Source organism: Cherax quadricarinatus, chromosome 61 (assembly GCF_038502225.1).
Source record: "Cherax quadricarinatus isolate ZL_2023a chromosome 61, ASM3850222v1, whole genome shotgun sequence".
Classification (NCBI taxonomy): domain Eukaryota; kingdom Metazoa; phylum Arthropoda; class Malacostraca; order Decapoda; family Parastacidae; genus Cherax; species Cherax quadricarinatus.
Window position 1 is genome coordinate 4,631,744 of NC_091352.1, and position 13,262 is coordinate 4,645,005.

Sequence of the window (13,262 nt, forward strand, 5' to 3'; positions counted from 1 at the left end):
TACCTGACCCTCTGACACTCTACCTGACCCTCTGACACTCTACCTGACCCTCTGACACTCTACCTGACCCCCTGACACTCTACCGGACCCTCTGACACTCTACCTGACCCTCTGACACTCTACCTGACCCTCTGACACTCTACCTGACCCTCTGACACTCTACCTGACCCTCTGACACTCTACCTGACCCTCTGACACTCTACCTGACCCTCTGACACTCTACCTGACCCTCTGACACTCTACCTGACCCTCTGACACTCTACCTGACCCTCTGACACTCTACCGGACCCTCTGACACTCTACCTGACCCTCTGACACTCTACCGGACCCTCTGACACTCTACCTGACCCTCTGACACTCTACCTGACCCTCTGACACTCTACCTGACCCCCTGACACTCTACCTGACCCTCTGACACTCTACCTGACCCTCTGACACTCTACCTGACCCTCTGACACTCTACCTGACCCTCTGACACTCTACCTGACCCTCTGACACTCTACCTGACCCTCTGACACTCTACCGGACCCTCTGACACTCTACCTGACCCTCTGACACTCTACCTGACCCTCTGACACTCTACCTGACCCTCTGACACTCTACCTGACCCTCTGACACTCTACCTGACCCTCTGACACTCTACCTGACCCTCTGACACTCTACCGGACCCTCTGACACTCTACCTGACCCTCTGACACTCTACGTGACCCTCTGACACTCTACCTAGCCTCTTTCAGCATTGCTTCTTATGCTCTGTGGTCAAAATTTCGTTACGTTAGGCTTGGTGTACGTAGATGAATGTTGATCACCATACACAAGGTCACTGTTTAAGATTATTCCAAGGTCATTATTTACGATTTGAGGCTGTTAGAGGAATGTGTGTGTCATGCTGCCTTGTAAATACAGTGTTGAGGACTGTGTTGAGCGGTGAAGCATCTCATACTACGGTGACGTCTATTTTAAGATCTACTCAAATTTCTTATTTTACTTCTTTCCACCTTGATATTTTCTGAAGTAATCTGTGGAGCTAACACTGACCTTCAAGTATACGTCTCCGCTTGCACTCTCTCCCTCTAACTTTTATTGCTTTCATTATTATTATTATTATTATTATTACTATCATCATCATCAAGGCAGCTAGGATGCCACACATAACACTCAGGCACCTTGTTCAGTGCTCCGTTATGTCTAGACCTATCCAGGAATCGAACTCGCGACCTTTTTGGTTGTTCACCAAGTGCCTTGGCCACTGAATCATGACCCCTTGTGTGTGTGTGTGTGTGTGTGTGTGTGTGTGTAGTTACATACATTCACCATCGTTGCCAGCCATTGGAACCGTCTTGTTAGTGTCGCAGTATTGACCGATGATCTTAACTGGTCGTTTAGTAAATGAATCAGCGCTGGTGTTTGTTATCGTCTCTGTGTTTAGTGTTCCTTACCTTGTAATCCTATTTTAATATTTTTGATCAAGAGTTCGTGTGGGATCGAAGTGGCAGTATTCTGGAGGACAAAATTTGAGTTGTTTCTCGACACTGCCGATGAAGTCGAGGGTGGTCACTGTCCTAGGGTGATATCACTGTCTTCTTGTCGCTCAGATCCGGTATGAGAGAGAGAGAGAGAGAGAGAGAGAGAGAGATACAGACAGAGATAAAACAGCAGGAGAGATGGGGGAAATCAGATAGTGTTCAGACGAGGATATTAGTGATAGCGAGAGAGAGAGAGCCACTCATTCTTATCTTTAATAAGAGCACACACACACACACACACACACACACACACACACACACACACACACACACACACACACACACACACACACACACACACACACACCACCAGTCTTGCGCTACGCTGACACGCATCAGTACCACAATCACTGGCGACGGGGTTTTGGGTCTATCTCGCTGCCCAACAAACGTGAAAGTTGTTCTTGTAATACAACAAAGACAGTAAGTCTTCTCTTGTTCGTTGTTCACGCAGAAGTCATTTTACTAGTGGGATAACAAAAACAACTATAACAAACAACAACTAACAACAACACAACAACGATCACAAACAAAAACAGTAACAAACACACAACTAACAACAAACACAACAACTAACAATAACAAACACAACAATTAACAATAACAAACACAACAATTAACAATAACAAACACAACAACTAACAATAACAAACACAACAATTAACAATAACAAACACACAATTAACAATAACAAACACACAATTAACAATAACAAACACAACAACTAACAATAACAAACACAAAAACTAACAATAACAAACACAACAATTAACAATAACAAACACACAATTAACAATAACAAACACACAATTAACAATAACAAACACACAATTAACAATAACAAACACAACAATTAACAATAACAAACACAACAACTAACAATAACAAACACAACAACTAACAATAACAAACACAACAATTAACAATAACAAACACACAATTAACAAAAACATACAACTAACAATAACAAACACACAAAACTAACAATAACAAACACACAACTAACAATAACAAACACACAACAACTAACAATAACAAACACACAACAACTAACAATAACAAACACAACAATTAACAATAACAAACACAACAACTAACAATAACAAACACAACAATTAACAATAACAAACACACAATTAACAATAACAAACACAACAACTAACAATAACAAACACAACAATTAACAATAACAAACACAACAATTAACAACAACAAACACAACAATTAACAATAACAAACACACAATTAACAATAACAAACACAACAATTAACAATAACAAACACACAATTAACAATAACAAACACAACAACTAACAATAACAAACACAACAATTAACAATAACAAACACAACAATTAACAATAACAAACACAACAATTAACAATAACAAACACAACAATTAACAATAATAAACACAACAACTAACAATAACAAACACAACAATTAACAATAACAAACACAACAATTAACAATAACAAACACAACAATTAACAATAACAAACACAACAACTAACAATAACAAACACAACAACTAACAATAACAAACACACAATTAACAATAACAAACACAACAATTAACAATAACAAACACAATTAACAATAACAAACACAAACAATTAACAATAACACACACACAATTAACAATAACAAACACAACAACTAACAATAACAAACACAACAATTAACAATAACAAACACAACAATTAACAATAACAAACACAACAACTAACAATAACAAACACAACAATTAACAATAACAAACACAACAATTAACAATAACAAACACAACAATTAACAATAACAAACACAACAATTAACAATAACAAACACAACAATTAACAATAACAAACACAACAATTAACAATAACAAACACAACAATTAACAATAACAAACACAACAATTAACAATAACAAACACAACAATTAACAATAACAAACACAACAACTAACAATAACAAACACAACAACTAACAATAACAAACACACAAAACTAACAATAACAAACACACAACAACTAGCAATAACAAACACAGCAGCTAACAATAACAAACACACAACAATTAACAATAACAAACACACAACTAACAATAACAAACACACAACAACTAGCAATAACAAAACAATCACAAAACAACAACTAACAGTAACAAATACATAACAGTTATAAGCACAATAACTAACAATAACAAACACAACAGCTAACAGTAACAAACACAATAACTAACAGTAACACGCAAAACTAACAGTAACAAAGAAAGCTAACAGTAACAAATACACAACTAACAGCAACAAACAAAACTAACAGTAACACAACAACTAACAGTAACAAACATAACTAACAGTAACAAACAAAACTAACAGTAACAAACACAACAACTAACAGTAACAAACAAAACTAACAGTAACAAACACAACAACTAACAGTAACAAACAAAACTAACAGTAACAAACAAAACTAACAGTAACAAACACAACAACTAACAGTAACAAACAAAACTAACAGTAACAAACAAAACTAACAGTAACAAACACAACAACTAACAGTAACAAACACAACAACAGTAACAAATGCAAAAACTAACAGTAACAAACACAACAGCTAACAGTTACAAACAAAACTAACAGTAACAAACACAACTAACAGTAACAAACACAACAACTAACAGTAACAAACACAACTAACAGTAACAAACAACAACAACTAACAGCAACAAACAACAACTAACAGTAACAAACACAACAACTAACAGTAACAAACACAACTAACAGTAACAAACACAACAACTAACAGTAACAAACACAACAACTAACAGTAACAAACACAACTAACAGTAACAAACACAACAACTAACAGTAACAAACACAACTAACAGTAACAAACACAACAACTAACAGTAACAAACACAACAACTAACAGTAACAAACACAACAACTAACAGTAACAAACACAACAACTAACAGTAACAAACACAACTAACAGTAACAAACACAACAACTAACAGTAACAAACACAACAACTAACAGTAACAAACAACAACTAACAGTAACAAACACAACTAACAGTAACAAACACAACAACTAACAGTAACAAACACAACTAACAGTAACAAACAACAACTAACAGTAACAAACACAACTAACAGTAACAAACAACAACTAACAGTAACAAACAACAACTAACAGTAACAAACAACAACTAACAGTAACAAACAACAACTAACAGTAACAAACACAACTAACAGTAACAAACAACAACTAACAGTAACAAACACAACTAACAGTAACAAACAACAACTAACAGTAACAAACACAACTAACAGTAACAAACAACAACTAACAGTAACAAACAACAACTAACAGTAACAAACACAACTAACAGTAACAAACACAACAACTAACAGTAACAAACACAACTAACAGTAACAAACAACAACTAACAGTAACAAACAACAACTAACAGTAACAAACAACAACTAACAGTAACAAACAACAACTAACAGTAACAAACACAACTAACAGTAACAAACAACAACTAACAGTAACAAACACAACTAACAGTAACAAACAACAACTAACAGTAACAAACACAACTAACAGTAACAAACAACAACTAACAGTAACAAACACAACTAACAGTAACAAACAACAACTAACAGTAACAAACAACAACTAACAGTAACAAACACAACTAACAGTAACAAACACAACAACTAACAGTAACAAACACAACTAACAGTAACAAACAACAACTAACAGTAACAAACACAACTAACAGTAACAAACAACAACTAACAGTAACAAACAACAACTAACAGTAACAAACAACAACTAACAGTAACAAACACAACTAACAGTAACAAACACAACAACTAACAGTAACAAACACAACTAACAGTAACAAACAACTAACAGTAACAAACAACAACTAACAGTAACAAACACAACTAACAGTAACAAACACAACAACTAACAGTAACAAACACAACTAACAGTAACAAACAACAACTAACAGTAACAAACAACAACTAACAGTAACAAACACAACTAACAGTAACAAACACAACAACTAACAGTAACAAACACAACTAACAGTAACAAACAACAACTAACAGTAACAAACACAATAAGTACCTTCATGCCGGTGATCTGCTCTTGATCCAAGGAACTATACTGATCACCTTCCTTGAATCAAACCCGATTCCCTCGCATTGACCAGATGCCACATGACTCCTGCGAGTTTAGCGCTTCCTTTGATGAAAGTAGCGTTGTTTTATACACTGTATACTGTATGATTCAAGATTATAACAAACCCTGGTTAAGACAATAATTAGAGAGAGAGAGAGAGAGAGAGAGAGAGAGAGAGAGAGAGAGAGAGAGAGAGAGAGAGAGAGAGAGAGAGAGAGAGAGAGAGAGAGAGAGAGAGCATGTCATACTAACAACTCACGAGTAATTTCAAAACATATAAGTTACTGCTCACTTTAAGTAATTAAGAAGCCATTTGAAAGCATTAAGAATAAATCAGTGAGGAAGTAGGACCCAGCTGGCTGATTGTCTCCCTCTGACCACTGTCTGATTGTCTCCCTCTGACCACTGTCTGATTGTCTCCCTCTGACCACTCTCTGATTGTCTCCCTCTGACCACTCTCTGATTGTCTCCCTCTGACCACTCTCTGATTGTCTCCCTCTGACCACTCTCTGATTGTCTCCCTCTGACCACTCTCTAGTTGTCTCCCTCTGACCACTCTCTGATTGTCTCCCTCTGACCACTGTCTGATTGTCTCCCTCTGACCACTGTCTGATTGTCTCCCTCTGACCACTCTCTGATTGTCTCCCTCTGACCACTCTCTGATTGTCTCCCTCTGACCACTCTCTAGTTGTCTCCCTCTGACCACTCTCTAGTTGTCTCCCTCTGACCACTCTCTAGTTGTCTCCCTCTGACCACTCTCTAGTTGTCTCCCTCTGACCACTCTCTGATTGTCTCCCTCTGACCACTCTCTGATTGTCTCCCTCTGACCACTCTCTGATTGTCTCCCTCTGACCACTCTCTAATTGCTCTCCCTCTGACCACTCTCTAGTTGTCTCCCTCTGACCACTCTCTGATTGTCTCCCTCTGACCACTCTCTGATTGTCTCCCTCTGACCACTCTCTGATTGTCTCCCTCTGACCACTCTCTAATTGCTCTCCCTCTGACCACTCTCTAATTGCTCTCCTTTTATCTTACTAATAAACAGTAGAAGGTAGAGCTGCGTACTGACACACCAACAACAACAACAGTAATTAGTGAAAGCTGAAGCAGAGGTAATAACAACAACGATTATCTTGATAATTTAATTATAAGACAACAACAATAATAATAATAATGATAATAAAAACAATAATAAACTAATAAAATAACAATAAATAAGAAGAAGAATAAAAGAAGATAATACCATAATTGTTAATATCAGCTGTGTATATACGACAGATATAAATTATTAATTAATAATAAGCTGACTGGCTGATAACAGTAATGAAATTAGTTGTTTACACTCAGTATTTGCTGTAGATCTGTTTACACACTGTTTACGTTTCTTACACAAACTTATAAAGCAATTAACTGCTACTTAAACAATATAGTGATTTTTTCCAAACAAGTATTCCTCTTGTTTACACAAAATCAACGTCTGTTTACGTCTAAAAAATTGTTTGCAGCAAGTACGATGCTCTTTACATATTAAGGATGTATATACACCGTGATGTGTACAGGTGGTGAGTCCACATTAATCCGTATTTTAGCGATTTAAAGTATTTTTGAGTTAGACGAGGTAGTGTGTAGTCGATCGGATTTAACCCTCATTAAACAAACTATATACATAAAATTTTTTGCCTTATTTGTATTGCCATTCGTCCCAAAGCGAATATACAAGTGTCATAACTAGAAATCTACGAATGATTGTCCACACAGAAAGCAAACTACAATCACGTTACTTTGTTCCTCTGCACCTGTGTTTATTAACTTCACACAAATGCCTACAAAATTACCACGTCCATTTATCTTTAATTTGCACTCACTCCATGTTATATATAAAAGATAATTTCTTTGGTTTCCCCTTTACAGTCCCTTGAAGTCAGCAGTGAGACATGTACTACCCGACGGAGGGACGGTATCCTGAAGAACCAAGTCCATACCCAGAGGACGTTCCGGACTCCTGGCCACACCATCCAACACTGCAAGACCAATACAGGTACGACCACCACAACTACTACACTCAAAGGTGGTCGTGGCGTTGTATAATTGATAGTATAAATTATACTACCATATAACTAACAACAATTTAACCATAATCTGTAAAGGGGCAAGGTAGTGGAAGGCCTCCGTCAGAAGACCAAAACCTGCAACTGTAGGTCATTATATGACTAAGACCCACATCAGGAAACACTTGTCCTGTTTCCTGACGAACCTTACCTAACCTCACCTATCAACATAACACACGAAACAGCCTCTGCTGTAAATAATAATTTAAAAACAGGTTTTGTAATATTCATCTTCAGCAAAACATTCTATCGTAAGCAATGTTTTGCTTACGGTAGAATCTGTGACGTGTGTGGTATTTGTCTCGAGGACAGTGAGACCAGAACTCAGAAAGATCGCGAGTTACAGTGTGTAGAATGTTGGTGTAGCAGTCTGTGTTGGTGGGTCATTAGTCAGGAATCAGTGCTGTGTTCACTAGGCTTTATCAGGTGATGGCTCCTTCAGTGTCCGGACACTGCAGTAACACACTCTACCTTCATCATGACTGCTCCTTCAGTGTCCGGACACTGCAGTAACACACTCTACCTTCATCATGACTGCTCCTTCACCGTCCGGACACTGCAGTAACACACTCTACCTTCATCATGACTGCTCCTTCAGTGTCCGGACACTGCAGCAACACAACCTTCATCATGACTGCTCCTTCAGTGTCCGGACACTGCAGCAACACAACCTTCATCATGACTGCTCCTTCAGTGTCCGGACACTGCAGCAACACAACCTTCATCATGACTGCTCCTTCAGTGTCCGGACACTGCAGCAACACTACCTTCATCATGACTGCTCCTTCAGTGTCCGGACACTGCAGCAACACAACCTTCATCATGACTGCTCCTTCAGTGTCCGGACACTGCAGCAACACTACCTTCATCATGACTGCTCCTTCAGTGTCCGGACACTGCAGCAACACAACCTTCATCATGACTGCTCCTTCAGTGTCCGGACACTGCAGCAACACAACCTTCATCATGACTGCTCCTTCAGTGTCAGGACACTGCAGCAACACAACCTTCATCATGACTGCTCCTTCAGTGTCCGGACACTGCAGTAACATACTCTACCTTCCTTCATCATGACTGCTCCTTCAGTGTCCGGACACTGCAGCAACACAACCTTCATCATGACTGCTCCTTCAGTGTCCGGACACTGCAGCAACACAACCTTCATCATGACTGCTCCTTCAGTGTCCGGACACTGCAGCAACACAACCTTCATCATGACTGCTCCTTCAGTGTCCGGACACTGCAGCAACACTACCTTCATCATGACTGCTCCTTCAGTGTCCGGACACTGCAGCAACACAACCTTCATCATGACTGCTCCTTCAGTGTCCGGACACTGCAGCAACACAACCTTCATCATGACTGCTCCTTCAGTGTCCGGACACTGCAGCAACACAACCTTCATCATGACTGCTCCTTCAGTGTCCGGACACTGCAGCAACACAACCTTCATCATGACTGCTCCTTCAGTGTCCGGACACTGCAGCAACACAACCTTCATCATGACTGCTCCTTCAGTGTCCGGACACTGCAGCAACACTACCTTCATCATGACTGCTCCTTCAGTGTCCGGACACTGCAGCAACACTACCTTCATCATGACTGCTCCTTCAGTGTCCGGACACTGCAGCAACACTACCTTCATCATGACTGCTCCTTCAGTGTCCGGACACTGCAGCAACACAACCTTCATCATGACTGCTCCTTCAGTGTCCGGACACTGCAGCAACACAACCTTCATCATGACTGCTCCTTCAGTGTCCGGACACTGCAGCAACACAACCTTCATCATGACTGCTCCTTCAGTGTCCGGACACTGCAGCAACACTACCTTCATCATGACTGCTCCTTCAGTGTCCGGACACTGCAGCAACACAACCTTCCTGGCCGCCTGGACACCCACTACCAACCCTTCATTAAGTATCATAAAGTGAAACATAAGTATGTGTCTGTCACGTGTCTCATCACCTTAGGAATGTTGAGTGTAGAGGGCCACATGTGCTACTGCGTTACTTGGTGCTCCGTAATGCTACTGCGTTACTTGGTGCTCCGTAATGCTACTGCGTTACTTGGTGCTCCGTAATGCTACTGCGTTACTTGGTGCTCCGTAATGCTACTGCGTTACTTGGTGCTCCGTAATGCTACTGCGTTACTTGGTGCTCCGTAATGCTTGGTGCTCCGTAATAATGCTACTACTGCGTTACTTGGTGCTCCGTAATGCTACTGCGTTACTTGGTGCTCCGTAATGCTACTGCGTTACTTGGTGCTCCGTAATGTTACTGCGTTACTTGATGCTCCGTAATGCTACTGCGTTACTTGGTGCTCCGTAATGCTACTGCGTTACTTGGTGATCGGTAATGATACTGCGTTACTTGGTGCTCCGTAATGTGTTACTTGGTGCTCCGTAATGCTACTCTTGTGCTCCGTAATGCTTGTCCGTAATACTACAGTGTTACTTGGTGCTCCGTAATGCTACTGCGTTAATGTTACTTGCGTTACTTGGTGCTCCGTAATGCTACTGCGTTACTTGGTGCTCCGTAATGCTACTGCTACTGCGTTACTTGGTGCTCCGTAATGCTACTGCGTTACTTGGTGCTCCGTAATGCTACTGCGTTACTTGGTGCTCCGTAATGCTACTGCGTTACTTGGTGCTCCGTAATGCTACTGCGTTACTTGATGCTCCGTAATGCTACTGCGTTACTTGGTGCTCCGTAATACTTGGTGCTCCGTAATGCTACTGCGTTACTTGGTGCTCCGTAATGCTACTTGCTCCGTAATGCTACTGGTGCTCCGTAATACTTGGTGCTCCGTGATGTTCCGTAATGCTCCGTAATGCTACTGCGTTACTTGGTGCTCCGTAATGCTACTGCGTTACTTGGTGCTCCGTAATGCTACTGCGTTACTTGGTGCTCCGTAATGCGTTACTTGGTGCTCCGTAATGCTACTGCGTTACTTGGTGCTCCGTAATGCTACTGCGTTACTTGGTGCTCCGTAATGCTACTGCGTTACTTGGTGCTCCGTAATGCTACTGCGTTACTTGGTGCTCCGTAATACTACAGTGTTACTTGGTGCTCCGTAATGCTACTGCGTTACTTGGTGCTCCGTAATGCTACTGCGTTACTTGGTGCTCCGTAATGCTACTGCGTTACTTGGTGCTCCGTAATACTACTTGGTGCTCCGTAATGCTACTGCGTTACTTGGTGCTCCGTAATGCTACTGCGTTACTTGGTGCTCCGTAATGCTACTGCGTTACTTGGTGCTCCGTAATGCTACTGCGTTACTTGGTGCTCCGTAATGCTACTGCGTTACTTGGTGCTCCGTAATGCTACTCAGTGTTAATTATAGCTACCTGGTGCGATTATCATTATTGAGTGTTACTTTGTGCTGACTTGTGTTACTTGATGCTAGTGTTACTTAGTGTTGCTTGATGCTACTTCCGGCAGGTTTGGAGGGGAGAGAGCTCCAGTGTCGCTCCGTGAGGGAATTGCTACTGGCAGCATCTTCCAGGAGCCTCACCATGGTTAGTGTACTCACCTGTTTATTGTTACACGGGTAAAGTCTTAGCTCCTGGACCCCGCCTCTCAACTTGCCCTCCCTTGGCCAGATTTACACACTCGTGGGAGCTACCCTACCCTGTGTACTCACCTATCTGTGGGTTGCAGGGGTCGATTCACAGCTCCTGTGTATGTGTGTGTGTGTGTATTTACCTATTTGTTGTTGGAAGGGTCGGTTCATAGCTTCTGGCCCCACCTCTTCTCTGGTCGCTACTAGGTCCACTCTCTCCCTGCTCCATGAGCTTTATCATACCTCTTCTTAAAGATATGTATGGATCCTGCCTCCACTACATCACTCTCCAGATTGTTCCACTTCCTGACAACTCTATGACTGAAGAAATACTTCCTAACATGGTATAAACCTTGGTAATAAATACCGACAAGTTGGTTTAGAAAGACACGTAAGCAAACACTATAACATATTTATTAGAAAACGTTTCGGTCCTGGGACCTTGATCAAGGTCCCAGGACCGAAACGTTTTCTAATAAATATGTTATAGTGTTTGCTTACGTGTCTTTCTAAACCAACTTCCTAACATCCCTGTGACTCATTTGAGTTTTCAACTTCCAGCTGTGACTCCTTGTTGCTGTCACATCTCTGAAACATTCTGTCTCTATCCACCTTGTCAATTTCTCTCAGTATTTATACGTCGTCATCATGTCCCTTCTATTCCTCCTGCTCCCTCAGGACCCAAGGAGAGACATTATCTGGGCCTACCACCTTCGAGGTATCTAGTTCACCTAGCAGTTTCTTCAGCTCCTTCTCGGTTGTGTGCAGTGTGTCCAGCACTTGCTGGTGCACCCTACCACCTTGGTTTCCTGGAAGCCTCTCCGTCCCCACTCTCATACCTCCCTGAATCGCGCGCGCGCGCGCGTGTGTGTGTGTGTGTGTGTGTGTGTGTGTGTGTGTGTGTGTGAGTATTTTCATATACGCAAAAACGTATTTCCAAGAAATCAATTTTTTTAAGCTGCCAAAAAATCAGAATGGAATCCAAATATTAATGGCAGAAGAAGAAATTAGGAATAAATAGATATATTAAAAACATTCCCTCAAAAAAAAAAAGAATCTAAAATAGCTGTTTTACGAATCAAACTGAATCTTGGTATCAAAATTTACTTAGTGAAAGGAATCTTGGAATTGGAGATTCCAAGACAAGGTGATGAACAGGAATGTAAAAGATGGACAGTAATGTAGACAGAGGAAGTTACTGAACTTTGTTCCAGTGAACACTGGAGGGAGGGGGGAGTGGGCCCCACCAGGACCCCCTCTCCCTCCCTCCCTCCTCCACTTCCAACCTCCCAGAACATTCCAAGAACTGGTCACTGTGACCTCCACTGTGACTACCACTGTGACCACTACTGTGACCTCCACTGTGACTACCACTGTGACCACTACTGTGACCTCCACTGTGACTACCACTGTGACCACTACTGTGACCTACACTGTGACTACCACTGTGACCACTACTGTGACCTACACTGTGACTACCACTGTGACCACTACTGTGACCTCCACTGTGACTACCACTGTGACCACTACTGTGGCCTCCACTGTGACTACCACTGTGACCACTACTGTGACCTCCACTGTGACTACCACTGTGACCACTGTGACCACTGTGACTACCACTGTGACCACTACTGTGACCTCCACTGTGACTACCACTGTGACCACTACTGTGACCTCCACTGTGACTACCACTGTGACCACTACTGTGACCTCCACTGTGACTACCACTGTGACCACTACTGTGACCTCCACTGTGACTACCACTGTGACCACTACTGTGACCTCCACTGTGACTACCACTACTGTGACTACTGTGACACTGTGACTACTGTGACACTGTGACTACTGTGACACTGTGACTACTGTGACACTGTGACTAC

At 41.3% G+C, this 13,262-nt stretch overlaps 1 protein-coding gene across 1 annotated transcript in view; it reads left to right on the top strand.

Annotated features, from left to right (window-relative positions):
- Positions 1-1,816: 1,816 nt before the first annotated feature.
- Positions 1,817-13,262, top strand: part of LOC128699286 (uncharacterized) — a 221,848-nt gene continuing 210,402 nt past the window's right edge. Inside the window, exons 1-3 of the mRNA XM_070098175.1 lie at positions 1,817-1,949; positions 7,622-7,748; positions 11,262-11,338. Coding sequence (XP_069954276.1) covers positions 7,645-7,748; positions 11,262-11,338 — 181 coding nt within the window. The 5' untranslated portion in view covers positions 1,817-1,949; positions 7,622-7,644. The remainder of the gene's footprint in view (positions 1,950-7,621; positions 7,749-11,261; positions 11,339-13,262) is intronic.